The 18,802-nt window shown below is 49.7% G+C and overlaps 1 protein-coding gene across 4 annotated transcripts; it reads right to left on the reverse strand.

The window, feature by feature from the left end:
* Window positions 1–246: 246 nt before the first annotated feature.
* DNAJB12 (DnaJ heat shock protein family (Hsp40) member B12) lies at window positions 247–17,674 on the reverse strand. Of its 4 annotated transcripts, XM_039872083.1 has the most exons (11): window positions 17,455–17,674; window positions 10,536–10,716; window positions 9,137–9,282; window positions 7,035–7,220; window positions 6,844–6,923; window positions 5,699–5,808; window positions 3,908–4,080; window positions 3,285–3,382; window positions 2,817–2,886; window positions 2,043–2,088; window positions 247–1,055 (listed from the first exon to the last, which is right to left on the reverse strand). In XM_039872083.1, the coding sequence occupies exons 1-11, from the start codon at window positions 17,585–17,587 to the stop codon at window positions 695–697; spliced, it is 1,584 nt and encodes a 527-aa protein (XP_039728017.1). In that variant the 5' UTR covers window positions 17,588–17,674; the 3' UTR covers window positions 247–694. The 4 variants fall into 4 exon arrangements, with proteins under 4 accessions (XP_039728017.1, XP_039728020.1, XP_039728019.1 ...); XM_039872086.1 differs by lacking the exon at window positions 2,817–2,886 and having other exon boundaries at window positions 908–1,055; window positions 17,455–17,671; XM_039872085.1 differs by lacking the exon at window positions 2,817–2,886 and having other exon boundaries at window positions 908–2,088; window positions 3,237–3,382; window positions 17,455–17,663.
* Window positions 17,675–18,802: the final 1,128 nt, after the last annotated feature.

The raw sequence follows: 18,802 nt of genomic DNA on the forward strand, positions 1-18,802 counted from the left end.
TGTCCTGGTTGCCAACCCAGGACTGGCATCAGGGACCCCAGGGTCCTGGCTTGAGTCCCTTACCCTTTACCTGGATGGAGTCAGCCCTGGAACAACACTGGTGACCTAAGTGGCTGTCAGCTGGAGCAAGGGGTGAGAGGGGCATTCAGGCTTGACACCAAAAATTCTTTGTGGGATGTCAGTAGCAACAGGTGCTTGTGGCCCCCACCTTAGCCCCCTTGCTCAATGCAGACCCAGCACAGCCAATCACATAATAAACATATATTTATAAGATGTACAATTTCAGAATTCTAATTCAAGAAATACAGCTTCTCAGGGGATCCTTTAGGATCTATGTTGTTATTGCACATGGGTCAACCTGTCTAGGGACACCTACCACGACCACCTGGTCAGGGTGGTGGGGGCAGAGCACCAGGGCCACCTCAATGGGGCACTCTCGCCCACGTCTAGTTCTTATCATCTCTCTGGGCCCGGGTGGCTGCTTCATCACAGGGCAGGACCTTGTTCAAAAACCAGATTTGACATTTCTTTACCAAGCTTCCTTTCCCAGCAGGAATCTTATTTGTTGGAGGACTTTAAAAAAAAGAGCCAGGAGAAGCTCTGGGAGGATGGTTATCACCTCCTGGCTGGTAGCTTGGGGAAGTAAGGCTTTGGAAGATGGCAGGCTCAATAACATCCACTGCCAGAGGGAAATTCAGGAAAAATGGTAATTCCAAAAGACCCAGTTGAAACTGTGGGAATAAATAAAATCTCCCTCCCTTTCCCTGGCAGCAACTGCTGTTTTGAGAAAAATCCTCATTTGAAGGTGAGGATCAGAAAACCTTTCTGGTTCAGGTGCATCCTTTGTCCAAAGTGGAAGAGAAGGCCGAGTGGCGTCACGTCCACGGAGGGCGGAGACAGAGGTGCCCACAGGTATGGACTTTCTTCTGAAGTCGGCTGCTGCCCTGGGGTCCTGGGTACCACCTGGCTGACTCTTGGAGGAAGAGCCTTCTGGAGTCCTTGGTGTATGACTCAGGAAAAACCAGTGGCAACAATGAATCTGTGCCCTGTGGCACCTATAAGGCAAAACTCCCTTAGGGCTAAGTGGGGGGAGGAGGCTAGGCAAAACCTGGTCCCCCTCACAACCCCGCTGTTCTCTGTGGCAAGGGATCAGAGGGCTCCTGGGCACCAGGAAAAAGAGCCCATCTGAGCTGGTCAAAGCTTGAGGTGGGTGGTCTCACCCCTGAAGACAGTCTGGGGCCTCTACCATAACTCAATACTGACCTGGCTGGTGGCCCTAAGGGCACTTTCTCCCCTCACAGCCTGCTCTCCTTCCGCTTAACCATAAACCTTCAAAACCTGGCAACTGTCAAAAGTTTTCTACAGATTTATACTATCATGATTGCTGCTGCCATCAAAAACAGGCTGGGGTTGAGGGGAATCTTAAAAGCTACGACCCAGCTTTCCTTATGCTATCAGCTGTGACTAACGTCCAGCCTTTGAAGGACCAGGTTGCCTTCCCCAAACAGTCCTCGTTTTCTAAAATAGAAATCAGCTAAACAACTTAACCAAATCCCTGCATAGTTTAAAAAGTAGACTATATATATATATATCTTTATATATGCTATTTACATATAAATAGATATATATACATATATGTGCATCTATAAATTACATTCTCTGGAGAGTTCTCTCTGCCTCCTCTCTATCCTTGGCCAACACCTCTGACTGGCTTCCACTGAGAGGTGACCAGAGGCTCCTGGGAGAGGGAAGAAAGGCAGTTGGGTGCCCCCTCCCCCAGCCCTACCCACAGACATTTGCTGCAAGTTTTACATTCTACTTTCGTTGCCATGGTTTCTGTATCCTAGGAGAGAGCTGATGTGGAGCCTGAGCCTCTGCCAGCCATGGGAGGAAGGGAAGCAGTCCCGTGGCCAGTTTTCCTGTCCTAAGAGCTTTCTGCATTAACTGGGTGAGAGAGAGGGCAGTTGTACGGCGTTCGGCCTCCAATTCCATTTTAATGTTTTTTTCTTTTTATGTCTTTCCTTAAATATAAAGTCCATCACCTTGGCTCAGTGCATGTCACCAAAAATTCTCCAGGGATTTCATGGTCTGGGGAGGAGAATGGTAACAGTTAGCTTGGCAGTAATGTGCCCAGAGTCTCTAGTTTAACCCACAGGAACAAGCAACCCTCCCTGCTGCTGTCCTGCCCACCTCAGCTGCACCCAACTGCCTTTCTGCAGTCTGCTTCACTCTCCTGGAGGCACAAGCAAACAAGCTCAAAGCTGAGTGTCTGTACCTGGATCCTTGCCAAAGGGACACAGGCCGAGGTGTGGACAGGGCACCAACACGAAAAGGCCCTTAACCGGTTATGCCCACATTCCTCTGGATTTGGTCCAAGTTGTCCCCTCTGGAAAATGCTGGGAGCAGAGCCCACTACCCACACATAGGGGTAAGGGAAGCAGGGAGCCTGCTATCAGTAACTTTCATTTTTTCCCGTCCCTTCTGTGCTGAGGGCTTTGCAATTGACCCTGGACTTATGACTTTCTGTTCCCTTCTTCAGACCACAGGTGAGACGCCTGGGCAGGCTGAATAACTGTGGCTTCCAGGCTGCCTGGCAAAGAAGCATGAGGGAGTGAGGGAGGGAAAGTGAGGGGGAAGGAGGAGGAGCGAGAGCGAGACTGAGCGAGCATGTGATCCCACCAGAGGGGATTAGTCCTGGCGCAGAGGCCTCTCGGGCTCCCAGCCTGTTGGCTCCCTCCCCTGCCCACTGTTGGGCTCCAGTCTTTTTCCGTTTCCTACTGCCTGGAAGGGCAGGGGAAGAAGGGTTCTTGGCCCACCTGTTCCCACATGGTTCTCCCTGGTGGCGAGTGTGTGGGGGCTCTTTTGGGCCCAATAACATTCGGTGGCCTAAGTATCAGGGGACAGATAATAAAGGAAAAGGGACTTGATGGCTGGAGCAGACCAAGGAGGCACAGTGGCTCTTGGGCTCCCCCTTCTGCCTGGTTCTTGGGTACCCCATAGCCCCAGAGCCAGGGAACAGGGTGGGTGTGGGGTGAAGAGTAGAGGCCTGAAGCCCACCTCGGTTTCCCAGTACGCCCTAGAGCTGCCCCAACCCTACAGGCTGGAGGTCGGGCTGGGGACAAGGAGTCTGTGCCATCATGACCAGGCTCCCTCCCTCCCACCCTCCTCTGTCTCATGACCAGGGCCAGAGCTGCCAGGAGTTGCAGGGCAGAGGAGGCCCTGGCTCATACTTGGACCTCGGTAGCGTAGCTGGCCCAGGACTATCCATGCAGGGAGGCCTGCACCTCTGACAGTCGATTACAGCTGGGGGTGCCCATCTTCTGTGCTTTGTGGTACATATCTGTGTCGCCGAAGTAGCGGGCCCGGTATAGCAAGCCTTCCTCTGCAAAGTAATGGGGCAGGATTAGGACACACTCAGTACCTACTGAAGGCTGCTAGGGTGCCTGCCTGGCCTGCAGGGCCAGGAGGAAGGCTGTTACAGGCTCAGGAGCAGGGGAGGACTCCGAAGGAGCAAAGACTGTGATTCCAACTTGGGAGGGGGGACAGAGGCCCTTTCTATAGAGTATGGGTGAGGCCAGCCAAGGTAAGAACCTGTCATCCTGGTCAGACCTTCTCAGGGTGCTATCGATAGAGCCAGATGTCCAGTCAGTGGGTGACCAGGAGATCTGCTCAAATCTCTATGTACTTACCTGCAGCCAAACAGGCTGATTGCAGTGATTTACGGGAACTGAGAGGAAATCTCCAGGTGTCCCCTGGCTCTGGCCCCAGGGAAACACAGGAGTAGAGCCCAGCTTGGAGGTGGCTGGTGCAGGGCAGTGGCAGGTGCTGGGCCCACAAATCACGGAGGGAGCAGGGTTTTCCCCTTCTGCGCTCTCAAGCTCTGTGCCCCCAACACACACACACTCACTTTGCTGCTTTTCCTTCCAGCAGTTGTTTCGGAGGTTGGCGATATAATCATCTTCCACGTTCCGTTCAACTGTTTTCAGGCTAGAACCTGTGTACTCCTCAGAGAAGGTGTCTGCTACGTAGTAGATGACGTTCAGGTGATCAGTGACTCGCTTGTGGATGTGACCCACCGACCTGGCCAGAAATATACCAGGCACAAAGTGGGCACTGGTCCCAGGCCCAGGGAAGCTCTACGGAGATGAGGCTCCTGACAGAAGGTGCCATGCAGGCCACAGTGGTTGCTTACCTCCCAAACTAGAACAGGAACTTGCACCTAACCAAAATGAGAAGGCAGGATGTTCCTCCCATGAGTGACCCAGCCTAGGGCAAGCTCTTCTTCAGGCTCCCTGCTCACTACACTGTTGACTCGGGGAACTTTGGGGAGAAGCCCCTTTCTGAGAGACCCTGGTCAGGGTAGTAGGGAACCTGGCATGAGTCTGGGCTCCATTTCTGACAAGCTGTGTGACTTGAGTTCCCTGTGCCTCTGTTTCCTCATTCATCCCCTAAGCCAATCCTTGTTGAAGGCCTGCCTGCCTTCAACTTTCCAGGAGTTGTATCTTTCCAGCTCTCGGATTCTATATTCCAGCTCCAAAAGTAGGCTCACAGGCTGTGGAAAGAGCCTCAACATGCAGACAGGAGCCAGTGCTCCAGGGAGGACAACCCCTGCCTGCCCAATGCTGCTTCTCATTTCTCCAGCTGCAGAGAAAAGGGCTGGCATTAGGCCACAGAGAGCCTGCGCTGGCTGGTGTGGGCCCAGTGGACCGACTCTGCCCCCTGCTGGCTGAGAGGGATGCTGCCAGGATCCCCGCTAGAGCCAGGCTGCTTGATGGGAGCAGAGGGCTTCCATCAATAGAAGCTGAGCACCTACTAGGTCAAGTGCTAGAAATAAATTAGGGGAGCTGACACCTTAAAACACCAAATAACTTGCTCAAATTCATTATTGGCAGTTGAGATCACATATTCATTCAACAAATATTGTTGAGCATTTCTAATGAGCCTGGAATTTTATGTGTATCATTCATTTAATTTTCACAAGCAGGTAGATGTTCCCATTTTATAGATGAGGAAACCAAAGCTCAGAGAAGTTATGTAACATGTCCAAGGTCACACAGCTGCTTAGTTAGCAGAGGAGCTGGGATTGAAAGCCAATTTTGCTGTCTGACTCTAGAGCCCTTGTTCTTTCCATGGCCCTAGAGCCCCTACCCTGAGCATAAGAACATAGGTTCTCATCTCAAGGTCAGCAGACAATATGGGGCGGTTGGTCATGAAGCCCATGAAATCACATGCAAAATTGTATGTGTGTGTGCAGCGTTTCAGGGAAAAGATCTGAAGTTTTCATTAAGTTTTCTTAGAGGACTGTGATCATAAAAAGATGAAGAACCTCTGCTTACACAATGCAATATATATATATATATATATATATGCCTTATTGTTGAATTATACACCTGAAACTTACTGGATTTTGTTAACCAATGTCATCATAAGAAAAATAAATAAATAAATAAATAAAAAGCTATTAGAGGATATAACGAAAATTCCCCTTACCTGAAAAAAAATAAATATAAAAAAATAAAGTAAAAAAAAAATCAAGAACCTCTGCTCAACCAGGAAAGTATATTTTCTTGATTCTAAGCCAGCTTTCTGCATAGTGATCAAAAACTTACAGGATGGAAAGGAAAGCCCCAGATGGCCGCTGAGACATAGTGTCAATCTGCCCAACATCCCAGCCTCACCCCCAGCTACAGGTACTCACGGCCTCGGGCTCAGACTGTAGGGTGGACTGGAGACCATGAGCTGGCTGAGAGCTGACACGAGGATCAGGATGAGGATGGGCATCAGTTGGACAAATACCCCCAGCCCGCCCTGGAAGGAAGAGCCAGTGGTCACCCAAGCCAGAACTGGGTGGAAGTCAGACGCAATCACCACCAGCTCCCCCAGCACAGTGGAGCCCAGGTGGTGGGAGGCAGTTTCCATGCAAGCAGGGCATGACGATACCTTCTTCCTTTCCCTCTCATAGGTCCCCAAAATACAGATGCTCCTCTACTTGCCAGCTTCCCCAGATAGTAACAAAACAGCAACTGGTGTCAAATACAGGAGGAAAGTGGGTATATGCATTTTCTTTTGAGAGACTACCAAAAAAATGAGCAAAAGTGGCTGCCTCCAGGAAAAGGGGGGGCAGAGCTGGAAGGAGATTTTCGCTACATTACCTTTTTGAATTTTAAACGATTAAAAAATTACCAGTTAAAAAATTATAAATATAAATTTTTTCACTGTGTGATAATCTGCGATTTAAAAATTCTTCTCTGTATTAAATATATGCGAAATAAAAGTTTAAAAAGTAAATCAAAGCATAAGGCCACATTGTCAGAGCAAAAGAGAATCCTTCTGCCTGCCATAATTTTAAATGCTCCACAGTTGTCCACAGTATTTTAATTTTACTCAGCTAGCTGTTCTTGTGGCGTTCGAAATGTGTTTGAAGCACTGTCTTGTTATAGCTTTTGCATACATTTTTTGAGTATTGAAAAGAAGAGTCAGCACCTATGTTGTTATCTTTTACAATTCTCTCATGAAACTTTCCACTGCTTGGAAATGTTACTTTGGCTTTATGAGTAAATGAACTGCACAAAGACTGTTCACACTCCAACCTGCCTATAGGTGGAAAACGTTCTGCATTACATTCTCTAGAAGCAGCCATCAAATCCCCACTCCTTCCAGTGGGCAATGTGTAGTGAGGCTCCCTCTGGTGTCAAACAGCAGAATGGCAAGGGAGGCCCAAGATGGCTCCTTGGCTGCGAGTTGTGGGAATACTACCATCCCAGAACAGACAGCTGGGCATGTCACTGCTGGGCATGTCACTAGCCCCCCGCCCCGGGTCTCCCCAGTGCCTTCCTCACTCACGTCACCCTGGTTCTCCCTGCGGTCCTGCCTTTGCTGGTAGGTATAACGCATACGGCCGTTGCTGTAGACGTGGACGTTACCTGGGGGTCAGAGGGACTGAGTCAGGAGTGGGGCTGCTGGGAAAGGGAGAGGCTGGCATCCAGTCTCCCACCTCTGGGGAGACCTGGCTGTGGGGAGGGTGGGGGACTTACTAGACGGAAAGCCACCACCAAAGAACATGTTGAAGAGGTCTTCAGGGGAGATGTCAGCCTCAAAGCCACGGTGGAAGTCTCCATGCCCATGGCCGTGACGGGCTGCCTGGCTCTTGTCATCACCAAACTGGTCATACTGTTTCCTCTTCTCAGGGTTGCTAAGTACTGCATATGCTGTGCCAATGGCTAGAAAGGAGTTAGCAAGGTCAGGCCTGGGGAATGTTAGGAGTGCAGGTGAAGGCTCTCATGGAAGCCAAGAGCTCACTTCCTAAAGAACTTAAGTGGTGCTTTAGGAAGCAGGAGTCCTTGGGGCCACTGGGAAGTTGGGCAAGCGCGAATACCTGTAAGTGAATCTGGGCAGCTTGGGCTGGGTGGAGCATTAACACTCAGGCTCCTTGCTCTCCACATCATGATGAGAGTCCAACTTTTTCTACACACCAGGCCCTGGTATGGGCATTCTCTTATTTATTCCTAACAGCAAGCCCATCTCCATTTTATCAATGAGAAAACTGAGGCCCAGAGAAGTTAAGTGTAAGGTCACAGAGCTCTGATACTACAGAGCCAGGAATCAAACCCAAGTTGTCTTGCTTCAAGTCTGCTCTCTGACTTTATGACCCCACCCCTATTCCTCCCTTGTGAGGTGCCCAGTGGGATGGGGCATTCCATTCTGCAGGTTATGTAATCTTAAAGTCACAGTGCAACATGAGGTCCAAACAGATATATGATGTGCTGTTGTGAACTGGAAGCAGCAGGAATTTCCAGGAGAGGCCAAAGCCCCGGTTCCAGTCCAGGCTCCTCCGCTGCTGGTAGTGTGGCCTGGCCGAGGGGCCCTGTCTTCCCCGAGGTCCAGGTCTCAGCTGCTGCTCCTCTGCCTGGCCCTGGGGCCGGGGAAGCCTGTGCCCCAAAGGACCCCAGCTCAGGCCCTCCTGGGTCTCCTGCTCCCTCTCAAGCAGCCCACTCTCTCACAGGAGTGTGTCAGAGCTGCATCTGCAACCTGCAACCCCTGAGAATAAGGAGAATGCCCCTCCTCCTCCCATTCTGATAAGGCTCCAAGGTCAGATCTGGCCTCTCACTGACTGTCAGGGCAGGCTGCAGGCAGAGTTCAGGCCAGAGAAACATTAACCACAGCTACCTTGCCTCCCTACTCCGATTCTCCTTGTCCTTCTGGGGCTGGCTGACAGGCAGCAGGGGATGATGCCTGCAGACCGTCCTATGCAGGACCAACCCCAAGCAGTCTGGAATGGAATACCTGGCTGGGGTGGGCCCCCAGAGACAGCACACTAGGTCTCGGGGGTCTGCTCTGCCACTGGCTCCCCACCCGGATATGGCCACAGCTCCAGTATTGTGCGGCACCCTGCCTGGGCCAGGAAGGGCTAGTCACTATACTATATCCAAGAGGGAGGTGAGCCTAAGACGAGGAGGACAAGGCAAGCATGAAAAAAGAAATATCTGGGGAGATGTGGAATTGCCAATGCCCAGTAACAGTGCTGACACAGAGTGTGTACTTGTGTGCCTGACAGACTCAATGAAAATACAAACGGTTAAAGGATTTGTTCTGGATTTTAGCCAGAACAAAACACTCATCCCAGAACCAATAGGCCTTGAGGCTAGAGAGACTGTGTTGACCCCTGCTGTAGGCCCTAGGGTATGTATGGAGTACGACAGAAAAAGAGAGTGTATGCGTAACGGGGTTTAGGGGCAGGTTGGCTATGGTGCTGAGGAGGTCACCAGGCCAGAGGCCCCTGACATGGGGCTGCTCAATTTCTCAGCACAAGGAAAATTGTTACCAAGATCCCAAGATGGAGAAGTGCATACAGGTGAGTCAGGAGAACTGCTTCTTCTCCTCAATCACTGTGCAACTTTGGAGAGGCCATGGGTCCTCCTTTGCTTCAGTTCTCCTCCTGTAATCCCCGGGCAGAGGTGGCGCTATCTTAGCTCTGACAGATCTGTGTGGCTAGGGGTGGCTACTAGGACCTTCTTAGGAAGCAGCTCCTGAGTCTGTAGGACTTAGATCCAAGACCACTTCCTGGAAAAGCCTCTGATTCACCCCTAAGGACAGGAGATATAAACACCAAAACGTCAGAAAACCAGGGCTGCCTTACCTTTGAAAGCTTCAGTGGCGCCAGGTGCATGGTTCTTGTCTGGGTGGAATTTGAGGGCCAGCTTGCGGTAGGCTTTCTTCAGGTCCTCATCTGAGGCCCCTCTGCTCACCCCCAGGATCTCGTAGTAATCTTTACACTGCTTGACCCTGAGGGGAGAGAAGAGCGTGTCGGGGAGCTCTACATGGGCCCGTGGCACTCAGGTGGGTGAGGAATAAGTGGCATGGGCACACAGCTCTGAGTGGGCTTAGGGGAACAAGCTGTCAGACCTAGGGAACAAGGGAGCATCAGGAAGCTCCAACTGGGATGGGGATCTGAGCAGGGCCCAGTGGAAACACCAAGAATACATTTAGGACTGAAGAGGGGGCAGCTGCTCTGTTTGCCAGGCCAGGAAACACCGCCCTTTGCCAACAGCATCCTCACTGCAGGCAACCTCAGAAAGACTATCAGTCAGGGTTCTCTGCCCAAGGGCAGGTGTGGCCCAAGCTCGGCCAGCTGTCTCTTCTCCTGACAATCTGAGTCTTGAGTGGGCAACATTAAGGCCATGACAGGCATCTGTTCACCATATTTCACCCTGAAGGACCCTGAAGAGACCTTGCTTCTCTTGCATCAATTCTTATTTCTGAGGTCCCTAGAGACCCTGATTCTTGGCCTTTCCCAATCAGTTTCTACTGCTTACAGCTGATAGACTTGTCCGGTCAAAACCCTGTCTGGTCAGAAAAATGTAAACTTGTCATGTGCATTTATGGCAAACTACAGTCATGCTAGGTCACATGCAGGCTGAACCCCAGTCCTGAAGCTCGCTAATGTCTTCACTAGCAGGCAGGACCATGCGGGAATGACAGTGGAGGGATCCCGAGGATAGTTTGGGGGGAAGTATGAGGAAAATGAGACCTGGGATCTCTACTCCTGAGAAGTCTTGGCTGGACCATTTCAGCCAGTATTGAGCCCAAGCCGTGGAGGGAGAACTGTCTCTTGTCTCCACTTTACCCTACACAGGCTCTGGTCTGAAAGGGTCTTTGTTGAGGGTGTGGGTTGGGGGAAAATCTGGTGGGGCAGACCAGGCTTCATTTCTGTCTGACAAACAGAGCTGTGTAAAGAGGCCAGGCCTGCCCGGCCAGCAGCAGAGGAAGCCAGCGGTGTCAGCGTTTCCAGCCTCTGCTGTGGTCCGTCTCAGTGGGAGGAGAAAGTGGAGCCCTGATTCTCACACTATATTCCAGGGCCTGGTGAGCCTGACCACTGGACCTTCTTCTCCATCTTCAAGACCCTCCCAGGGCCCGTCCAGACCATAGGTAGCAGTGAGGTGGAGGATGTGCCACAGGAAGCTGTCTCCAGACTTGAGAACTTCCCACCACTGCCCCGACCAGGCCCCGACCCCTGCCCGCTGGGCCCAGCCCTCTACCTTTTCACGGCTGCTACTTGTTCTGCAGTGTAGCCTTTGGTGCTCTCTCCTCCTCCAGCTTCGCCGTTGGCCGAGGGGGCGTTGGATCCACCTGCTTTCCTATGGGTTGCATGTGTCGTGTCTGTAGTTTGGGGTTGGTCACCAGCAGACTGTGGTTTCTGGTTGAGGGACTCGATCAGGCCTGTGTGAGGCAAGGAAACCATTCAAGGTTCTTGCTCCAACAAGGACACGTACCCTTATTTTCCCTGTAAGGCCACTAGCCCCTTTCCTGACTCGAGCCCGTGGGGGGGCTAGCGGGATAGTCACCTGCTCTCTTAGGATCCACAGTCCTCAGGAGTCGGCGGGGTATATATAGGTCATTTTAAACTCAGCATAAAAACAAACTATTTTTTCTTTTTTTCCGTTCCCCAAAATAAACTATTAATCCTTCAGATTTTTTAAATCTCAAAATAGTGTGTTCAACAGTCAACCTCTGTTAAGAGCTGAGATGAGCAAAGTGCTCTGCAATGGGCATTCCACTTAGCAAGACTATCTGATTCAGCTGGGATTGGTCGAGAAGGATTTCTGGAGGCCTGCACTTAGCCATGAAGAGGAATGGGGGCAATGAATTTGCCCCAGAGGGCCAGGGGTAGTGCGAGACTCAGGATAAACATCTGCTGTGTTAACTACTTGCTGTTTTTTAAAAATTTTTCAAATGGCTGGCCATGTCAAATGTCCTCCTTCAATGTTCAGAGTCTATACAGGGCATTAGCTGTCACCCTCAGGATCATGGTTATTCATACCCAAGTCCTTGGTTCCTGCTAACTCTGTAAGGGGAGGCTCAAATCTCCGGCATTAGTCTCCTGTGCCATTTCAGGCACCAAAACAGTTCTGAACTCCGCTAGTCTTGCCTGGGGCACAGTGCCCTGGGAAACCAGGCAGGTACCCAAGACACCTCTGTGCTGATGAAGGACAGCAGCATAGCCCAGTGCTCCCTAGCTTCTTTCAAATGTTCCAGGTGCCTGCTGGGCTCAAGGCACTGTGCTGGGTGTCAGACACCCTGTACTGTGACATATCTGAGTCTCACCGAAGGGACCTTGAGCATGGCTTGCTTGGAACAGAACACTGGGACTCAAGTGGACCAACGTGCCCTGAGCCACTGCTGTTAGTTGCTCACGGGCTCTCACCGAGCCAGCAGCTGGGAAATCCATACACAGGAGCTAATAGCTGAGTTTGGCCCACATGAGGGAGGTGGAGAAGCTCCTGTAGCAAACCCTGAGAGGGCACTCTGAGAGGACAAACAGGGATGCGTGCTCACTATGTGTCAGGCAGGTCTGGGCACAGTGTGCTGCATGTATTAGCTCATTTAGTCTTCATGATAGCCTTAGAGGTAGGTCTTACGACCACCATCCCCATTATGAGGAGCTGTGTGTTTGATCAACTTGCCCATGGCTGTACGAGCTCGGTAGGCAACACTTGAATCCCATGATGTCCAGCTCACAGGACCTTGCTTTTAACTGTGCTGTCAGCCCGGACCACACGAGTATGGCAGGGGAAGCCACTTCCATGGTCATTCCAAGTATAGAAGAGAATTCAGAAAGACCCAGGTTTCAATCTCGGCTCAACTACATCCTAACAGTATGACCCTAGTCAATCTGTGAAACCTATTCCTCACAATGGGGGTATGAAGATGAAATGAGACAATGTGTGTAAGCACTCAGCATGGAGACTGACATACAGTAAAACTGCAAAATGAGTAGCTGCTATTATGACCTGGGCCAATGAACTAGCTGGAAGATGAGAGGTCTTGAGGTGGTGGGGCTGGGGAGCTTCGAGGCTTAGGAAAGCAAAGTTTCAGCACTTAGCAGGCTTTGAACCCACTTGCAACCATGATATTTTACTCTGTCCCATGTGCCAGGTCCATGCCAGGCATCAAGGGAATGGCAAAGGAGGAAACCCCAAAATAAAGAGATGCTGATCAAGATGGGACAGAGGGAGGAGGTTGGTTTGCTGAGTTTTTAAGGGCTTTTAAAAAAGTTGTTTATTTAGATTTCTGGAAGCCCCAGTGGTCCAGGCTGAGCTGACATACCCTAAGGACAACATGACCAGCCATTAGATTGCGATACACAAGAATGTCAGCCAGAAGATGGGATGGACTCTCTTCAGTACTTCTCAGGGAAGCGTCTGGAAGCTTTTCAGGGCAGTTACACAGAGTCAGCCACTCTAATTTCCCTAGGCTGCAAAAAAAGAAAGCTCTGGTTCAGACAGATGATTCCTGCTTGAGTTAGCAATGAGAGACTTTTGGCTGCTGACAAGTAGGTCTCTTTTGTGGCCTGGACATCCCCTCTACCAGGTCCACAGGGTGTGACTGCCTCATCCTGACTCACTGTTACATCCCTAACTGGCACAGTGGCTGATTGGCAAATGTCACAAAGGAGTAGGAGGTAGAACAACTTAATGTGGCTCTGGCTGAAGTCATTGTGGGAAAGTGTGGAATTTGTAGACAGACATGGCCGCGTTCAAATCCTGATTTGCCCCTTCCCAGTAAAGCTGGCAGACATTTAGAAAGGGAAACTGGTGGAAGAAACCAAAACTGGGGTGGGAGAGGTGGTAGCTGAGGTAGAGGTGAATGCATTTCTATAGTCAAAGCCACCAGGGGTGGGCCCTCCTCAAACCCAGACTGGAGAGTCATTGCTTGGGTTCAAACCTGGCTCTGCCACTTGCTAGCAAGGTCATCTTAGATAAGTTAAGAGCTTCTCCATGAAAATGTATCTCTCTCACGAGAGTTGGAAGAGTAAAGGAGTAAATGCATATAAAGAACGTGGCCCAATGTCCAGAAAATATTGTCATCTGTTACTGTGACTTTTATTTCCAGGCTCTCTCCATGCACCTGTAGTGCTCAAAGTGAGCTGGGAAAGGGAGATTAGAGTAGGGAAAGAGTCTGGGAGTGGAGCTAGACAGTCTGGTTCTTTTGCTAAGTAGTCACGTAGCCTTGTCAAATTATCGAATTCCTCAGTGAAGACATGATTCCTGCCTTCACAGGGTTGCTCTGAGGGGTAAGATTCAGTGAAATCAGGTGAATGGAAGGGCTGAGTACTCAGTGAGGTTCATGAAGGCTGATTCAAGTAGACAACCCCACCCTGGCCCTCGCCAGCATCTGAACATCTCTCACTCCTAGGCCCTGAATGCCAAAATCTCTTGGCAACTAATCCTCCCCTCTCCCATGCACTGGCCTTCCCAGCATGACCTTCCTGACTTAGCTTGGATGCAGAACCAGCCATTTCATAGAACTTCAGGCAGCCTACACTGCAGGATCATTCAGGTCAACCCTTTCTTTGTATACTGGGGAAGCTGAGGCCTACAGATGTTCTCACCATCTCTCTGGAAAACTTGGTACCTTCCACCATTGTTGCTAAGCCTCAGGCAAAGCCAGTGGCTACCAGGCTGCCAGGCACTGTATAGAAACTCTCGGAAAGGGACTGACTGGCTCTACTACGTCTGCCCTGTGGCATCTCAGCTTAGTGCCTGACTACGGCTGCACAGTTTGACTGTCCAGACCTTGGTGCCTCCCGGTGCTACCTCCTGCTGATTGAGTTTCAAGTCCCCTCATATTCTTTTCACTGTGAAGCCTCCTCTCACCCTAACCCTTCCCTTTGTCTGTCCTTCCACTTCTCCAAGACCAATCCTCTACCCATGTTCTTGATCCTAACCTTTCATTTCTCAACTTGTCCTTTTCCCATGTGGCTTCTGCAGCAACTGACAGTGCTGCTCAACACCTCCCTGACATGTTGCTCCGTGGCTACCTGGAAGCTGCTGTCTCCTGGGATAGCCTCTTCCTGTTGTTGCTCCATTGTACTCTATGGTTAAGAACAGATGTGCCCCATGGGTGTGACAACAGCAACCTTCTCTACAAATTTCACACTTTCCTACAATGACATCAGCCCGGCGCAACTCCAATGAGCTTCATCAAACTGAGACCAGACTTTAGCTGGGACCTGGAGCTCTCTCCTGAGCTCCAAACTGACAGCTCCTTTGGAACAAGCCACCAGCATCTTGTACTCTGCTTATTCCCTCCCTTTCATGTTCTTCAGCCTTGGTTTCTTCCCAGTCACACAGGTTTGGATTCTCAGTCCTCATTTCTCCTCAGCATTCCTCTCTCACACAGAATTGGTACCTCCTCTCCAATGACCTTATCTTCCTCCAGACTGCCTTATCTCAGGCCCTCATAGCTCCTAAACTACTCAGTGCAATTGTCTCCCAACTGGTTTCTACCTTAGGTCTCTCTTCTCAATACTTCATGCTGTTGTCTTTTAAGAAAAATACCCTTCTCTTATTCCTGCCATCAAAAACTTCAATAGTTTTTTCACTAAGTACAGCATAAAGTGAATATCCTGGGCTGGCAGGAAAGAATTTCCACAATCTGGCCCCATTCTATTTTCCAGACTCAATCTTCTCTATATTCAAATTACCACCTCCACAGCCTCCAAATCTTGCTACTCTTGACCCCTTCCCCCAAACCTCTTACAACTTCCAGCCCCCATGTCTTTCTCCTAGTATGCCCTTTTCCAAGTCTACCCTCTGCCGAAGTACAGTTTAAATGCTGCCTCCTGTCCTACTCCCTAAAGCCTTCTTTTAACGCAATCTACCATTATTTTTCTGTCCTCACTACGCTTATAATTTAATGTTCAGAAGACTGTCCTTCACACCCCCTACTCCCAGCACTCCCCTCCACCTCACCAGACTGTGAACCTATCCATGGAGGGCGAGGACTAGATTCTTCATGTCCATTCTTAAGTCCTCAGCATCTGACACTGTGCTTAATTTTTGTTTAATGTCATTGTTTTATGGCTTATAATTTTTTTCTGTAATTCGTTTCCTTCACTAGATCGTACACCCGCTGAGGCAAAGGATCAAGTCTTATCAATGTTGCTATACCACTTAGCACCAAGCAGAGAACTTCACAAACAAAACAAAAAATTTGGTTGCACTTAATGAGCATCTGGAATGAACTCAGACCTCAAATATCAAATACCAGGTAGACAATACTACTTAGTATTTTTCTGACCAAGATCTCCCCATCCCAGGCCTAAATTAAGCCCAGGTCCCTGTTAGCTCAATGCAGGGCTGGAGATGGTACAGGTGACATTTACAGAGAGGCACGAGGTATATACTTTTTCTAGAATATCATAAATATGACAAATATGCAGCAGGTGACTCTTCTGCCTGAGCAAATTTCAGTGCTTGAGCCCCAGGAAGGACATCTATGCTCCTGAACTAGACCAGGAGGCCTGCTGACAGGAACATCTCCACGAGCTCTATTGTTACCATCCTTTCTTGGCTGCCTGCTCCTGAGCCCCCAGAGGCTTCAAATTCAGAATTCAGTCTCCCTCTACCCCACCCTGCTCTCCTCTTATACAGTGTGATTTATTTCATAAAGAAGTTCCTTCAGCAGGTTACCTCAGGAGTCCTGGCAAATGCGGGCTGAAATCCTAAGAAGATGCAAATAGGCCAAAAGATTAACATGCAAGAGTCAGAAGGCAGGAGGCAGGAAAATTCAGGCGTTCCAGGCAGCCTCTTCTGCCAGGGTTCCTCTTTCTCAATTTCATAACCTGGGCAAGGATGGTTAGGAGGCTGATAGCTGCTCTTCAATTTCATTTTACTCCTTTAGTAAACATGTACAGAGTCACAGAGCTTTCCAATTTCTAACTATTTCTTGGGCAAGTCCCTTGCCTCTGAGATATTTCCTCATCTATAGAACAAAGATAATAATCTTTGCTCTACCTCCCTGGTAGGGTAGGTGCAAGTGAAAAAAATGCATTCGAAAGAGATTTCTAAATTGAAAAGCCCTATGGGTGTTACTGTTATTCACATTATCTGTGCCAACCCTTTGATCTTCTAGGTAAGTAAATCCGAGCTCGGAAAGATCACGTGGTAGCAGTCAGGATGATAACCCTGGTCTTCTGAGTACCTGACATACATCAGACGGTTTACTAAATAGTAATTGCAGGCACAAACCCGGATCTTTAACGGACTACCACTTTCTCCCCTCCAGCTTGTATTATGAAAAACTTCTTTGAAGATTTAGGTTAAAGAAAAACAGGGTTTCCAGGTACAGCGAGATGGTGAGTTGAGACAACCTCATTATTCTCTCCCTGGTTTGGAAGGTTTCAGTCCAGGGCCGCAGAGCAAGATAGCCTGGTGCTGTCCAGCCGTCCATATGACTAGCCACTGATGGACTCTTGGGGGCGAGTGTGGGTGGGGGTGGCTGAGGCCAGAGTCTTCCAGACAGTCTGCTCTGGATCTCACAAACGGGTGAAGAAGCTCCAGGAAGGAGTGAGAAGCCGGGTTTCAGGGCACACCGTCCAAGGTGGTGGTATGGAGTAGGGGGAAAAGGTAGCTCTAGTTTCGGGAGAGTGGTCCCTGTCCTTCACCTGGAGACGACCAGGGAAGGGAGTGAAGATATGAAGACGCCTTTCCAGGCAGTCAGAAGATCGGAAGTCTTTTTTCCCTTTCTAGAACCCTTTCTCTCCTTCAGAAGAGCTATGCTTATTTTCCTAAACTATAACATTTCCCAGGCCGGCAATGGCCCCTGGGCCACCGAATGGCCGCTTGGGAAAAGTAGTTCGATTTCGCTTCCAGGTTAGTTCCCTTCGCCCCGTCTGCCAGTGCCTCTCATTCTTGGTAACTCCAAATCTCAGAGGGTTCCGCAAGCACCCGGAAAGCTGAAGTCGAGGTGGCCCTTCTCATCCTATCTGTAGCATCCCGCGGAGGCGTGAGAGCGAAAGACTACACCTCCCAGCAGCCACCGCGCGTCCTAGTGCGCAGGCGTAGCCGCGCCTCGTCTCCCCTCCCCCTCCTCCAACTGCTCTCGTCGGTCCGTTCCCGTATTCCCCCCATCAGTTCTAATGTCCCCTCTGTCTCGCCGGCACTTCACACTCACCGCGAACTCGCGGCGTCGGGTACAGCCGTTGTGCTTTCTCCAGGAAGCGGAGCGCCCGGTCGGGCTGGTTGCTCTGGATGGCCTTGAGTGCGATGCTAATACAGCGCTCGGCTTCATCCTTGTTGGATTCCATGGCGGAACCAGAGCGCGGAACCAGGGAGGGGGAGGCCGGGAGAGCGAAGGGCTGCGCCAGCTGTCGGCGCGTTGCGATACAGCCGGGCGCAGGCTGATGACATAAAGCCTCCGCCCCTCCTTTTCTGAGGTTTGGGCGAGGGCGGAAGGGCTACCGTATGTCTTCTAAGAGGGCGATGTTTAAGGGACGTTAAGGGTGCATGCCCACATTTCTGGAAGCCGAAGGGTTCTATTCAGAGCTCTTAAAGTTGAGTATGCTTGCACGTTCTTGGTAGTAACTATGTATTTGAGACGAAGGTCATTTATTTATAAAACGTATTTCTTGAGAACCCACTATTTGCCAGGCTGGGTATACAGTGGTGAACAAAACAAAGCCCTTGCCCTCATGGAGCTTACATTCTAGTGTGTGTAGGGGGTGGGGAGACATCGAATCAATAGATATATTTAGATAGTGATAAATGCTATGAAGAAAAAGGGATAGAGAGTTGAAGGTTTTATTTTAAATGGTCTGATAAATCTCTCAGAAGCTGTTTTAAGAGAAATCTGAATTCAAGAGAGAAAGCAGGTATTCCAGATGGGACTATCTGAAAAAGGGTGGTCTAGGCGGAAGGAAGAGCAAAAGCAAAGGCTCGGAATCAGGAACTTCTTTGGTGAGTTATTACACGATTAACAAGGATAGTACACCACTATATAGGAAGCATGTAGGATTCCACTATAGAGTGGAATTCAGTTCTGTCAGGCTTTCATGCCTGCCATTCCAGCGAAAGCAGTCTTGTCAAAGATAGCAATGACGCATATTGCCAAATCCATTGGCCATTTCTCAGTCTTTGTATTACTTGGCCTCTCAAGCAGGATTTAGTGAAAGGCTACTACTATAACCCAGGTGAGAATTAATGGTAACTTGGATAAGGGTGATTGCGGAGGTGGTGAAAAATCACATTCTGGGTATATTTTGAAGATACAAAGTGATTTTGCTGATGGAATATGTGGGACGTAAGAGAAAGGAGTCAAGGATGATTTTAAGGTTTTTGGCCTAAGTGGAAGAACAGCATTTCCATTTACCAAAACTGGGGAAGACTGAGAGGAGCAGCTTGGTAAGAAGAATATTAAATGTTTGATTTAAGGTGTACGTTTGTGATACCTTTTAGAATCAAGTGGAGATGTAAATAGGGAGTTGTACACATGTATGGTTTAGGGATGAGGGTGGAGCTGGAAA

Source organism: Pteropus medius, unplaced genomic scaffold (genome assembly GCF_902729225.1).
Source record: "Pteropus medius unplaced genomic scaffold, Ma_sr-lr_union100, whole genome shotgun sequence".
NCBI lineage: Eukaryota > Metazoa > Chordata > Mammalia > Chiroptera > Pteropodidae > Pteropus > Pteropus medius.